General features: G+C 37.8%; 1 protein-coding gene and 1 long non-coding RNA gene across 4 annotated transcripts in view; one reads left to right on the top strand and one right to left on the bottom strand.

Annotated features, from left to right (window-relative positions):
- Positions 1 to 3434: 3434 nt before the first annotated feature.
- rap1b (RAP1B, member of RAS oncogene family) overlaps positions 3435 to 15654 on the bottom strand; it is a 46992-nt gene continuing 34772 nt past the window's right edge. For all 3 annotated transcript variants that reach the window (XM_083528167.1, XM_083528169.1, XM_083528168.1), the window contains exons 4-8: positions 14781 to 14837; positions 11440 to 11580; positions 9312 to 9455; positions 6191 to 6306; positions 3435 to 5992 (exon numbers count right to left, since the gene is read on the bottom strand). In XM_083528167.1, coding sequence (XP_083384293.1) covers positions 6220 to 6306; positions 9312 to 9455; positions 11440 to 11580; positions 14781 to 14837 — 429 coding nt within the window. In that variant the 3' untranslated portion in view covers positions 3435 to 5992; positions 6191 to 6219. The remainder of the gene's footprint in view (positions 5993 to 6190; positions 6307 to 9311; positions 9456 to 11439; positions 11581 to 14780; positions 14838 to 15654) is intronic.
- On the top strand, positions 6314 to 9297 carry LOC310719001. The gene is made up of 2 exons (XR_014531331.1): positions 6314 to 6540; positions 6577 to 9297. It is a non-coding gene; the product is annotated as an uncharacterized lncRNA (long non-coding RNA).

Here is a 15654-nt window from a genome sequence, read left to right as displayed (position 1 = left end):
TGGCAGCACATAGAGGCGGAAATCTGATTGGACAAAAAATCTAATATCCACATACACGTACTTGAAGCAGTGCAGCCAAGAGAAACTCTACGGAATGAAGAGAATAAACTGTTGGGAATAAAGTAATACAATTTCATGGAACAAATATTAGAATTTAGGTTGTAAATGTAGGTCAGTGCTTCTGATAGTGTTTAGACCAGCAGAGAAGGCTTTGCTGGCCCTGACTGCCCACCACTGACTGTAATAAGGATTTAGGTACTCACTTGCTTAATATTTAAGTGTCTGTGACTCCATTGTTTAGATTTTGATATTTATAAACTTTATAATTCAGCAATTTATTGTATTTTTTTGCATTTAGAAACTAAATCATTCAGTTTCATATTTGACCTGGTTCTCACAGGGTCAGGAGATTCAAATGCTTTCACATGGTCTCAACAGCTGGAATTCCTGTTTATATTTTACACATGGCTTTTAACTTCAGTAAGACTTAAGTATATATTACTTACATTACAGGTTACTTAACATGGTTTCATTTGTTGAGCAAGTTTTGATAATGCTTACCTTTGACATCATAATGGTATGGCCCATGCTCATCATGTGGTCAACAATAGCAGAGTAACTACTTCATGAGGAACTTGGACCATGTGGTCATTTATAACACCTTCCTCATCTTTGGAAAGATCCCATCATGCAGGATTTGTTTACCGATCTACCTGAATTGTAGAAGCATATATGTAGTATGTCTTAGATTCAACCTCTTTGACAAAGTCTGTGTTGGCAGATGAATGAAAGTGGTGTCTGATGAAAATATATACAAAGAACAGTGTACTTTCAAACCACTGAGACTTCAGAGAACGCCACCAGGAAGCTGAATTGCAGGGCAAAAAGTGTAAATCAAGTGTAAATAACTACAATTTACCTGCCTGGTTAGGGCAGAATTTTTGGTTCGTTCCAGTCAAAATGAAGTCTATATACTGTACATCTTAATACAAGCTCAAAATTATTTTTCAACTAAAATGTTTGTTAGGTTGTCACTGCCATAAAACCACACAATAATCACACTGTACGCCCAGTGCAATTCTTTTCCCGCATGATAGAGCCCTGCTAGCATGTTTATCCCAGTGTATTCTTGCTGCCGTTTACAGGAGATGAGGCTGAAAAGGAGAAGCTACAAGACAAGTAAACAGAAGGATGATAAACTCTATGTAGGTCTGACTTAGTGCAAAGAGCAGCCTCAGAAGATGCCGAGCATGCAGAACTGTACCCAACCTACACCACTTTCCAGCTTTGTCACGCATGCTATGCCTTATGTACACACTGAAATTACACTTAAATGTCACATTTCTTCCCAAAAGCTTAAACGTTTAACAAAGTGGTATTTGTGCTTATGATCTAGGAGACAGAAGATGAAATTGTGTGTTAATGACTGCATGTTACAGGCTCAGAACCCCACCATCAGCTGTAACTCCAGCACATAGAAGAGAGGAGCAGCAGGACAAGGTCAAATTGCTGTACTCGGCAGCCTCACACTTCACAGGTACCACTGAAGCCAGAATACACACTGCTCATTCAAAAAAAAAGATCACCACCTGGATTTAACTAAGCAAATAGGTAAGAGCCTCACATTGGATAATTACTGAATGGATGATAATGTTTCAGCTGGCAACAAGTTATTTAACCCTAACTGATGCAGCAAGTAGTTTCTAATTCCTTAAACAACTATGTCGTAAAACACATTCGACATGTGGTCAAGGAATAAATGTTAATCTGTTTCAGAAGGGTCAAATTATTGGCATGCATCAAGCAAAGAAAACATCTAAGGAGATTACTGAAACTACTAAAATTGGGTTAACTGTTCAATGCATTATTAACAACTGGAAGTATAGCGGGGAACCATCATCTTCGAGGAAGAAATGTGGTCGAAAAAAAAAATATCTTGAATGATCGTGATCATTCAAGATCATCACCTTAAGTTTGATGAAATCAGATTGTAAAATAACAGTTGAACTCACACCTATGTTTAATAGTGAAAGTAAGAGCATTTACACACAAAAAAAAGCAAAGGAACCTCAAGTGATTGGGACTAAACAGCCCTGTAGCCTTAAGAACGCACTTATCAGCGAAGATAATCAGGGAAAAAAAGGCTTTACTTTGTTAGGGAGCATAAATATTAATCTCTGGAGCAATGGAAGGTGGTCATGTGGTCTGATGAGTCCAGATTTACCCTGTTCCAGTGTCTACAAGCCTGTGGGGGCAGTGCTATGATCTGGGGTTGCTGCAGTTGGTTAGGTCTTGGTTCAGCAAGGTTATGTGCCTAAAGAATGAGGTCAGCGGACTATCTGAATATACTGAATGACCAGGTTATTCAATCAATGGATTTTTTCTTCCCTGATGGCACAAGGTATATTTCAAGATGACAATGCCAGGACATATTGGGCTCAAATTGTGAAAGGGGGGTTCAGGGACCATGAGACATCATTTTCACACATGGATTGGCCACAACAGAGTGCAGACCTTAACCCAATTGAAGACTTTGCGCAGCAGTCCGACTCTCCCATCATCGATACAAGATCTTGGTGAATAATTACTGCAGCTATGGATGGGAATAAATGTTGACATTGCAGAAGCTTATCGAAACAACGACACAGTAAATGCGTGCCGAAATCAAAGCTAAAGGCGGTTCAACGAAATATTAGTGTGAGACTTTTTTTTTTTAACGGCAGTGTATATAAACACACAATAAGAACAATATATTATGTAAATGATTTACCAGTAGGCATGAGGTTGCGTGTACATTAATACTCCAGAGTGTCCAGGCAGCGAAAGGTCCTTACTTGTTAACATTCCTATTACTCACTCAATAATATCCTTTTAATCTGATCTAACTGTTCCCGTTTCACTCTTAAAGTGATTTAACAGCTAAATCATTTCTTAGTCAAAGTGACAAAAATGTAAATCAGTAAACAGAATTATGGGACTGCCAGGAGTCATAAAATATTTAGCTAAGCATTGAAAAACTGGATGAAATTATTAATGCAGCAATAATAATTTAGAATAGTGAAGGAAAAAAAAAAAAAACATTTTTCATTGTTGTGATGGATGTAATATTGCATTATTCTTTTCTCAAAATATGATAGAGCCAAATCACACATTTCTGTTTAAGGAGTCTAAGGTAAAAATTATTGTTCATGCATGAAGTAACATTTACAATGATGTGAGTTGAGCTAACTTCATGCTTAAGTGGGTTTAATAGACAAATATTGTGAACATGCACTCAAACAGGCACATTAGAATGACAAAGCAGTCACTGTGACAGGCCCACTACATTAGTTTTCATTAAAACACATTTCAGTGTCTACGTTTCTTTTTTTAATCATCTCATGTCATTATGTTCACATGTTCAACTAGAAACAATCTCCAAACAAGTATCGAGCAAATGTTAAACTGTTACATTTTTATTGACAGAAGAACTGTGAAACAATACACAATCAAGTGGCAGAACTGGCTTCTTGCAAGCCCTTGCATGGCAATCCAATTTATTGAACTACAGATGCTCGATTATACAAAATTGCACCACTTCAATTAAGGCTTTAAAGTTTACATTTGGCCACCCATTCACCCTCCCACCCGCTTCCCCAACTCTATTGTTCTTCAAATGTTTCATTTCAAATACTGCAACTGTCTCACAGGTTCACCTTTACCAAGTTGGTTTTTTTTGTTTTTTTTTAACAAAATTCCAACAAAGCATTTGTTTACAGAATCAGCAGAAAATAACCTCAGTGTTAACCTCCATCACCAGTTTAGCACTAATTAATAGATTCCTTTTTTTTAATGAATTTAATTATTTTTTTCTAAGTGAACCTAATGCATGCATAAAGCATCCATGGTGCTAATGTTATACTTTATATATATATAAATATATATAAAATAACATGCATTTTAATGCTGGGACGACACAGAGGCTAAAAGATGTTCTGCAGTTCCAAATTTCATGAATGCTTTATGGATGCTTCATGATTGCACGGTTACAGTAGGTTTTATTTTCTATTACACTCTTCTTCCCTTTTGTCCCTGCTCAGAAACACGCCATCCCCACCCCAACATTCACTACAGTAATTCCCACAGGAACGCAGACAGAAAACAGTTCAAACCAAGTTTTACAAAAGTGAAAAGTCACTACAGGCAAATTTCTTTTTTTTTTTTATCTTTACTGACAGGGTCCAAAATGATCTGTTGCATTCGCAGGCCAGAGGAAAGTAGGGTTGAATTATGCTTAAAGATCATCAGTAAACACAGTGCAGACACTGATATTAGTGGATGGTTTATTTTTGTATTAAAAGTTCAATTTAGAAATCATAAAAGCCTTTTTTTTTTTTTTGTATAAATTACAATAGTGCTCATAATTCTTTGTAGTTGGTCATTATTCCCTGTAAGCATTAAGATTAAGCATAAATCTAATAATGCCACATAACTGTCAATGTTTTACAGGTAAGTACTTAAGAATTTATAATCACTTTGTAATGCATGGTTATCTTGTCATGTGGTGTACAGCACAAGCTTTTCAACTAGTTATGTCCTGCAAATAACTTATTTTATTAATAATGATTAGACACAGTGTGTCAAATAAACTAAATGATATTTATCCTAAGTTTACTTTTAATAAATAATGTTACAGCTGCTTTAAATATTCACAGATAATCATTAGTTCTTGTTCACAGATAAAGGTTGTGTAGTACACCACATGGTAGGATAATGAATAATTACCGTAATGAATAATTCACTGCACATGATTTGGGCTTTATGAGGCATTATAATAAGGTTTATAATAAAGGCTTACAAGAGATCATTACCAATTTTCAAGCACAGTTATAGTAATTTATAAATATGGGCTTTCCATAGTGTGTTATTCTTTAAGAATACCTCCTGTAGTAGGTAAAAGGAATTCCGTTAAAAGGGATTGGACGGTTTATATTTTATCATTGAGAAATCATGTGATGCAAAGCTGATTTATTGTATTTTACTCTTTCAACGTGAAGCTTAACTGTCCCTTTCAACAGTGCCACTTTGTGAGCACCCCAAACTGTACAAATGTCTGTAAACAAGATAAAAAAAAAATAATAAAAAGAAAATGGAATGAGAAATGGAATACGTTTTTTTGTTGTTGTTGAATTCGCCTGGTAGGGGGGGAAAAAAGATCTAAATACATATTTTGAAGGCATTTGAGGCTAAGAACAACATAATAGTGACAGAAATTATTATATATTTTTTTTTTTTTAATTTTTTTACACATACATGTATCCACAGGTTTTCCTAAAGATAAAACTCATATCAATAGTTCATGTGATATACCATCTTGGCAGAGCAAAAACTAGTAACTTTTAAAAAGAGAAAATGCAGAAAGGAGGAAGAAAATTAGGATGAAAATAAAATATTCCACAAAAAAAAAAAAATGTTGGAAAAAAAAATAAGACAAAATCTACAGAAAGAAATGCACAGAAACCAAGGAGCAAAGTTAGCTGTACGAAATGGACTATATAGGTGTCTTTGGACTTCCTCTCATCTCTGGCTAAAATAGTGGTGCTTATAAATATCGCATCATTGTAATTGCCATGGCAACGTGCACAGTCAGGTTTAACACACGCTCCTTACTTTTCCAACGGTGGCTGACTCCGTTAGTAATAACACTGTGTGTGGGCGCTGCGTTTTTTAAAAATTCTTTTAGGACTATTTGTTTTATCCACATAATTATTGGTCTATTTTAGTTGCAGTTTACAGTTAGAATATATATTTATATATTTATAAGTAAAAATCATTCTTGCAACTCTGGAAAGTGTTGATGGTTATCTATGTGCAAAAAATATGATACTGTAGCCTTGAATCTGTCGGTTGGTTTCTTTAAAGGGGCATCACCACACAGGAAAGTCCATTCGATGTTAGGTTTTAGTAACGTCGGAATGCTGGCACTGCTGACAGACACAGCAGCAAATCAGACCTAGAGACCGACAGAGAGAAAGCAAGAACAGACAGCACAGAGAAAAACACATGAGAAATGCACGTCTCTCCATATCTTCATCTTGTATTTTCTTTTGAATAGGTTTAGTCTAATGATTCACATAAACAAGCAAAACTGATCCTCAATCAGCCATTAATTCACACACCCACTCAGTACAATCTGTTCTCTAGTTCTCACCTGGCTCAGAGCAACAGAACAGCTGTGTATTAGAGCAGCTGACAGTTAGACTTTTTGCGCGCCTTCCCGGGTACTGGGGTTTTCCTGTTGATTTGCCGGACCAGGTCATAGAAGATCTGTGAAAGCAGAGAGCACAGGCCATTACACCATAAACTATGAACAAGGTAACAGTGCAATAATTCCTTGCATGAAATGTCTAATTGATAAAAGAGAACAGAGGAGAATGGCCAGGCTGGTTTAAGCTTACAGGTACCTAAAATAACCGCTTGTTGCAATCCTGGTAAACAGAAAAAGGCAACCCAGAAAATACATGTAAAAGCGAATGGGCTACAAAAGCAGCAGATCACACTGTGTTCCGTTTCTATAAACCAAGAACAGTATTTGAGTATTTAATTTCAGCTCACTAAAACTGGACAGTTGAAGACTGGAAGGAGACCAGGATATGGTTGTGCTGTGAACAGCTTCTCCCATTTGAGATGTGAATCCTTGAGCACTTTCAGAATAGCCCTTGGTGTCTTGGTTGCTTCCCTGACTAATCCCCTCTCTGCCCAGTAATTGCCTTTTGATGGACATCCTCTAAATGGTCTGAGTTGTGGGTGTTTCATATTCTTTCCATAATTCTTAACTTGATAGATTTAATAGTGGGGGCACAGTTAAAGGTTTTTTTCTCTATTTTTTTCTCTTATTATTTTTTTTAAACAGTCTTGGTTTTGGTACCTCCTTCATCTTTATGCCACTCGTTTTTTTTTTTTAAGGCATGTGCTTTACCAAGCTCTGGGCTCTTCCAGATTGTGAGAATGCACACTGGTGACCTTCATTCCACTAATTCTGATTGTAAATGTTTGCACTAATCTAAGAAATTCCAAGTAGGAGGGTATTTATACAAGGGCAACCTTTTTTTTTTTTTACACAATTTCAGATTATCACCACAAACGATAAGGTGCTGTACTGGTTTAGCAGTTTGAGCTCTGGACCACTAATCTGAAGCCACCAAACATTTATTGATGGCCCTAAACACTAAACTCTGATCAGTTCAAAAGTCACAGAATGCAAAATGAACAAACGCAGGTTAGAATTGTCTTTTAGTTCACGATTACAAAGACATGGCTTGTAACGCTATCCCTCCAGCCTTGCGGTGCAAGTGAACATGCAGCGTCAGAGAAGTCTGCCACAGTAGTGAGGGAATTATCTCAGACAGCATGACTGGCACAACCAGATGAAAGCGAGGTTTCCCAAAAATGCATCCGCTTGCAGCAAAGAGAAATCTGCCTTTAATCGCATCTGTTCCAGTCCATGTGGATCTCACTGGTTTGTTGACCATTTCATAAAAACAAAGAATGTCTATATTATGTATTGGTTCAGTTATAAATGTGATTATAAATTGGCCAAAGATTAGATAACACCATGACCAGATATCACTGAACCTGCAGCATCAGCACAAGAAATCAAATATAGCAGAATTTTGATACACATACGTTGATGTGATTGCTGCATCACACAGCATTTAAACAAGTTGCCGATATGTATAGATGTTGCGCTCTACATTCAGAAAAATTACCAAAAGATTTAAGAAACCTCTTTACTTTGACATTGTGTACAATTCCTTAAGTTTTATTTTACATGGAACAATTTAATTTAGTTCTTCTCGATAGGGGCAAGTAATGTGACGATATAACAGTCTTTCTAATCATTTTAAACTTTCATTATTTACTACACCTGTTTGTTTAATCACCACTTGCCTTGTTTCTTTAATAATAATAAAAAAAAGTTTTTGCTAGCAATAAGAACCAAATTATGTGCACCTGCTATGTATTGTGAAATCTTTAATAACCTGTTATATGATGCTTTTTCTGTCATTACATATACTACATCCAATTGCTAGGAAAATCTCTTCATATGGACAAGTGGTGGTTCAGTATATGCCAAGAAAGATTGACTTCCCAGCAGCTCTTTAATTTACTCTGCATATAGATTCTCCTGAAAGCATCATCAGAGCGTGAGACTGAATATGATCCACAACACCCAGAGTTAAGCGGCTTCACCATGTCCTGCCCAAACGCACCTGATGCAACTCTCCAGCTAATGACCAGTTTTAGGAAGTCTGTGTAAATGGAACATAGTGACTAAGCCATGTTGAACATCTGCCATACTGGCCATTTTTTGCTCCCGTCTGGTTTAAGAGTCTACATGATGATAAGACAATGCCAGGGAAGTGGTGTTTTCAGTTGATCGTGGACACAGACATACTTTGGCAGTTTGGTGCAAATTCTCAGGCTGGGAAAAGGTAAACATCACTTTTTCCACTCATAATTAAAAGCAGCCTGGCTGAAAGGCTTACAGACTGTGATTGATGGCCCTACATTCCTAAGACAGCAAGTGTCTCACAAGAAGATCTCACTACAGTCCTGATTGAGATGTAGCTTTACTGAAGTGATGCCTGGGTTTTAAAGAGAAAAAACAACAGGTAAACATTGTAGGGGTTTTTTTATGCCTGTGCTTTGACAGAAATAAATGAATGTCCCCACACAGATGCCAAAATGATATTAGATCATTTCTTGCAGTTTATACCATGAAGCGTGAAACCTACTTCAGGTTTTCCACAAGTGTTACAATTTTTCATCTCATCTAGCGATGGAAATGAAGGCCTACCAGCATTGTGTGTCTGATCAGACAAAACTAAGGCTTCATGCTGACAGAACACAAAACAGCACTATGCTGTCGAGTCAGCAGCAGCGACGCCAAGACCCTCGTGCACAGAGCTTCCTCTGTGTTTGCATGCTGCAGCTGACTGCCTGACATGGTGGCCAGGTGACTATGGTTATATCAAGTGATGGCACAGTTTGACCCACAACATCAGTTGATCAGCAGCACACACCAACAAAGATTTTAACTTCTACCTTGAGAATAAATCAAAAGTGAAACAGTAATTGTTGACATTGGCAGAACACAATAGTGGCGGTCCGGCATTGTTCTAATGAATACTAGCAACACTTACAGATATATTTTGTATATTCAGTAGCTCTGAAAAAGAACCAAAATCTTCGACATGCAGAACACAAACAAAACAGTGAACAGAGGCAGATTTAAATGCGCCAAGAATGGAAAAATGCATAAGGCTCACCTCATTGACGTTAATCTTGGACTTTGCGGAGGACTCAAGAAAGGCACAGCAGTTCCACTGGCGGGCCAGGTTCTGTCCCTGTTCCTTACCCACCACTCTCTCATCCTCCAGATCACACTTGTTCCCCACCAGGATCATCGGCACCTGCATGAAGGTAGTGTTTGATTGATGAAAATGTCCAAGCCTTTCACTTCTCTTACTCATGAAACCAAACTAAATGTGTGCTGTATACATGCGCCACACATTTGCTTCGAAAAAATGATTCGTCATTGTCATTTAAACGCTGCAATGAAATATTTGTTAATATTGTGCATTACTCTTGATAAAAGTCAATATATTAATAAGTGATTTTATCATATACCTTATTGAGATATTGTGATGCCATTGAACTGTTTTCGAATGGACAGTAACCGACCAAAGATTATGATACTGTTTAAGTAGGTCATTTTGGGTCCTTATATTTTAGGAAATATATTGCAAAGCCTGCTGGACAGTACGTTTATTGCGAGTGGTTTTTTGTTTTTGCCCCGCCTTAAGTGCACAGATTGCATTTGGGGTGGGGAACATGAAAGCATTTCAGATTAGACATGCCAGTGCCAGTCAACCACTGACAATCTTCACATTTTGTAATTATTGTAAATTAATTATATTTTATTTATTAATTTATTTTTGCTTATTTTGGACATTTTTAGATGGCTATCTAGCTCTTACTAAGCGCTTCAGTAAAATTTACCTAGCTTATCTTCTTTTTGGAGTGACGCGGCAGACACTGACTTTGTCCACCTAAATTAAAAAAGTAATATCACTCTTAGGAGCAAAATTAAACAGGGAGGCAACACCATAGACTGATTTATTGAAGAAGTTATAAAGCAAAAGTTTTCTCTTACAACTCATTTAATACAGTAAAGCTAAAACTTGACTGCTAAGTGCCATGACGAAGCTTATTCAGTGGTGTTCTAGTCTGCTGACAAGACAGCTGTGCTTCCCCTATTCTGAAAACCAGCACTGTATGCACTGCTACTATTATGAAGACAGAATTTATAAATACTGAAATACTGACACCACCTTAAAGGTCACCCTGACTGACAGGCGTCAATACTGGGAACTGTGTTACAAAAACTTTCATTTAAATTAGACAATGGTGGGGTGGAAAGTGTCAAACTGAAGAGAACAGATAAAATCTATGGTTGAGACTCATATGATCAGTATAACCTTTTCAAAAGTAAATTAATTTGTATGATACCATCTTCGTGGTCAAATGATCAAAAATAAAGATATATAAATCTTTTGGATGAACCGACTTACAATTTTTTTTTTTACAAGATGGTTTGATTTTCTGTCTCATTTCTTTTAGTCAAAACAGCTACTCAGAAGGCTGAGATATTAAAATAAAAAATAATTAAAAAACCCCTGCTGAGCTAGACTGTACTAAAATGGAAGAGGAAGCTTAAAAATTGAGATGAAAACCTCAGCTGAAACTTCGCCTTGACTAAAACTATGACGTCCCAATTCATTTTTTGGTTCAGCTCTGTGGAGAAGTGAAACTACACAGCGAACTTAGACCTGGCTGTACTAAGACCTTTTCTAATACATCTTCAAGCAGGAAGAGGACTGAAATAGCACATGCCAGAGGGGGCCGTGACAGTCTTCCTTCTCGGAAACACCCTGAGCCTGCCTGATATGCACATTCACACATGCGCACATGCCTCTTTTAAATGGGGATTCATTTCCTGAATTTGCACACATCTTCATATATGCGCCACAAAACTAGAGCTTTTAGCAATGCTATAATTTTAGCACCCCCTACAATGATTATGTACAATCAAAAGTCAAATTGGCAATAGTTGTGGATGTCTGTATTGTTAAAAATGCATTCAACAGAAAAAACTGAATTGAAATGAACAATAATTCAGAATAATAATAATAATAAAAAAAGTTGTGGATTTTAAATTGGTGTATCTCAGGCTTAGAAAATGTATTGAATCCATCAAAAAATCTTGTAAGATTAAAGCTATCTAGAATGGAACACATTCTGGCAAAAAGAACACGACAGGCTGCTAATAGAAAGCAAGATTTGATAAATAATGAATGAATGCCTGGATGAATGTGGCCAGACCAACAAACTCACATCATCAGTGTCTTTAACTCGGAGGATCTGTTCTCTCAAATCCTGCAGGTCATTAAATGTGGACTGTGCAGTTATGGAGTATACTAGTGCGAAGCCCTGGCCATTCTTCATGTATAGGTCCCTCATGGCTGTGAATTGTTCCTGTTAAAAAAAGGGGAAAATATTGCAAGATGAAAAGACAGGTACTTATTGAGATTGTGGTCAAAGTAGAATAAACAACAAATGTGAATTTTCTAACTATTTCTATGTTCACAAAAGATTCGAATGCCAATATTTTCATGAACTCAAATCTTGGTTGTATTTTAAGAATTAATATATATTATTTAGGCTAGTGGGCTTTAACAGAATCATTATTTAAAAGGGTGAGTAGACTATTAAACTATTTATTAATGTCCTAACAAGTAGAAAGCCTAAATCTCACTTAATCCTCATTTACTTTGAAGTTTAGTTTCTGCCTGCATACTGAGCTACTGTCCTTTGCCTTGTATGCTCATTGGGTGGTTGCTAAGGACACAACATATGAACTATGAGAAGGCCACATAGTGGATATAATTACTTGTTTGCCTGAAAGATTGTATTTGTATGGGCCTTGTGATTTACTTGGCAGAAATATGTACATGTGCCCTGAATCACAAACATCACTGAGGCTGGATCATGAGCAACTTTCCAGCCTAAAATATTGTATTAGAGTATTAGAGCTCGCAGAAAAAAGCTTTACTTTCTTTCATAGCCATCATTTATTCTTACAAGGATGATAGATGAAACCTGTCTGTGAGTCTAGGTGATCACCTGAGTGTCACATTGCTGAGTAATTATCAACTAGCCCATCCCAGGAGTCGTATTCATTTTGGCACACTTGGTACTATCGGTTTAGCAGTTGTATAATCTAAGGATTTATAATTCCCTCAGAAAATGAGTTCCTATGAGTCCTCTCAAAATTTCTTCATGTCACCGTAGGAAGTTTTTCTTTGCAACTGTTGCCTCTCACTTTCACATGTAAATCTACTTGAGGATTTCTAAAAGCTGCTCTGTGAGAATGGCTATTGTTAAAAGTGCTATACAAGTAAAATTATTCAAACAGAACTAAAGCTAAGAGCTGCAGTGTTCTCGAAAGACATTCGCATGACAGAGACTCTCTGGGCGGACCTTCCATCAGGTGCCTTTTGAGTCATTCTGGCTCGTCCCTGTTTGACTGTGAAGCAACTCTGGAGCAGAAAGACCAAGGACAGTGTAGGCCATCTGTTAGCAGGGCTCTAGGGCCATAAAACAGAGGAGTGGTAATCAGCAGGCATGCCTTGCTTTCCTCAGAGGTAGAGGCCCTTTCTATTCTATCTACACTTCTGCAAATGAGTGAGCAAAGGTGGAATCCTCTGTTTTCCAAGGTGGCCCATAGGTGCAAAGTGCAAAAACAAACTACAAACACAATAACAGAAGGAGGTTTACAGCTGGAAATATGAAAATGACTTCTCATGGCATTAATACAAGCACAGAAATGCTAAAAATATGCACATCTGAAGAATTGCTCATAATACAAACAACTGTGCATTAACTCCCATTAAAAAGAAATATTTTTCTGAGCTGATTTAGAACATGAAATGAATTGCCTCACGGGGAACATAATCATAAAATAAAAATAAATCAAGTATACACCTCTTTAGATAAACCTTTTTAATATTAGTACAAATACTTATATAAATTTATATATATACACATATACATACAGTGGGTACGGAAAGTATTCAGACCCCCTTAAATTTTTCACTTTTTGTTATATTGCAGCCATTTGCTAAAATCATTTAAGTTCATTTCTTTTCCTCATGAATGTACACACAGCTCCCCATACTGACAGAAAAACACAGAATTGTTGACCTTTTTGCAGATTTATTAAAAAAGAAAAACTGAAATATACTGATTGGACTTGATTAGGAAAGCCACACACACCTGTTTATATAAGACCTTTCAGATCACAATGCATGTCAGAGCAAATGAGAATCATTAAGGTCAAAGGAACTGCCTGAAGAGCTCAGAGACAGAATTGTGGCAAGGCACAGATCTGGCCAAGGTTCCAAAAAATTTTTTGCTGCACTTAAGGTTCCTAAGAGCACAGTGGCCTCCATAATCCTCAAATGGAAGACGTTTGGGACGACCAGAACCATTCCTAGAGCTGGCCGACCGGCCAAACTGAGCTATCGGGGGAGAAGAGCCTTGGTGAGAGAGGTAAAGAAGAACCCAAAGATCACTGTGGCTGAGCTCCAGAGATGCAGTCGGGAGATGGGAGAAAGTTGTAGAAAGTCAACCATCACTGCAGCCCTTCACCAGTGGGGCTTTATAGCAGAGTGGCCCGACGGAAGCCTCTCCTCAGTGCAGGACACATGAAAACCCGCATGGAGTTCTCCAAGATGGTGAGAAATAAGATTCTCTGGTCTGATGAGACCAAGATAGAACTTTTTGGCCTTAATTCTAAGCGGTATGTGTGGAGAAAACCAGGCACTGCTCATCACCTGTCCAGTACAGTCTCAACAATGAAGCATGGTGGTGGCAGCATCATGCTGTGGGGGTGTTTTTCAGCTGCAGGGACAGGACGACTGGTTGCAATCAAGGGAAAGATGAATGCGGCCAAGCACAGGGATATCCTGGACGAAAACCTTCTCCAGAGTGCTCTGGACCTCAGACTGGGCTGAAGGTTTACCTTCCAACAAGACAATGACCCTAAGCACACAGCTAAAATAACGAAGGAGTGGCTTCACAACAACTCCGTGACTGTTCTTGAATGGCCCAGCCAGAGCAATGACTTAAACCCAATTGAGCATCTCTGGAGAGACCTAAAAATAGCTGTCCACCAACGTTTACCTTCCAACCTGACAGAACTGGAGAGGATCTGCAAGGAGGAATGGCAGAGGATCCCTGAATCCAGGTGTGAAAAACCTGTTGCATCCTTCCCAAAAAGACTCCTGGCTGTATTAGATCAAAAGGGGGCTTCTACTAAATACTGAGCAAAGGGTCTGAATACTTAGGACCATGTGATATTTTAGTTTTTCTTTTTTAATAAATCTGCAACAGTGTCAACAATTCTGTGTTTTTCTGTCAATATAGGGTGCTGTGTGTACATTAATGAGGAAAAGAAATGAACTTAAATGATTTTAGCAAATGGCTGCAAAATAAAAAAGAGTGAAAAATTTAAGGGGGTCTGAATACTTTCCGTACCCACTGTATGTATATATATATATATAATTTGTTATCAATTCATTGCAGTAGGAATAATGTGTGTTACTAACATTTATAATAAATTAACATTGAGCATTTAGAGTGTATATCTAGAATCTTAGTATTATTTTCTTTACCGTCCCTGCAGTGTCCAGGATTTCCAACATACACTGCTGGCCATCCACCTCCACTTGCTGCAAAAAAAAAAAAAAAAAAAAAGAATTTTTATTTTTAATGAATCAAGTTATGCAAAATAGATAGAATTACTTTCTCTTCACCATGTTCAGCCTATATAATGATGCTGGCAATAAAACGCTGCAACATTGTTATCTAACATCCTGCTGGCACACAACTGATGCACAGAGAAACAAACTGGCTGTGCTAACTGCTAATTTAAAGAAAGCCCACAGGGGCCACTAATTCTCTCCGATGGGTAATTTTGCTTCTGAAATTTCACCACTCCACATGCATGAGACCGAAATAAACCTCATACTATAGCGAAAATCATTATATAAGCAAAATTCCTGGCTCTGGTTTGGGGGTTTCCACGTCCTCTTTGCTTGGACGGATGACAGTTCAAACGCTGGCTCAGATCCAGTGTTGTACACCATTCTGTCAGCACCGGTAAACCTCACCCACAGGAAGTGCCCCTGGGGCACCAGCGTGCAGCACAGCTAGGAAGAAGGGTGGTGACCCACATGGGACTTCCTGTTAGCATTTGAGAGAAACTGCATTTTTAGTCACAGCTGTCATCTCAGGACCTTGTGGTATGACCATTAATAAACACAACTGGCAGTGAACATGACAGGCAGCAGATTTATGCATGGCCACAGTCTTTCCTTCCTTTCTGATCCATCTCGTTACCCACGCAGCTCGACTAAATCACTGCACAGGAAAAGCGAGTGCAGTCCATTGAGTGTGATCCACAATACAAGCACAGGTATATGTGTATCTAACACACACACACACACACACACACACACACACACACACACACACACACACACACAC

This window comes from Silurus aristotelis (genome assembly GCF_946808225.1).
Source record: "Silurus aristotelis genome assembly, chromosome: 24".
Lineage (NCBI taxonomy): Eukaryota > Metazoa > Chordata > Actinopteri > Siluriformes > Siluridae > Silurus > Silurus aristotelis.
This window is presented reverse-complemented; position numbering and strand designations above follow the sequence as displayed.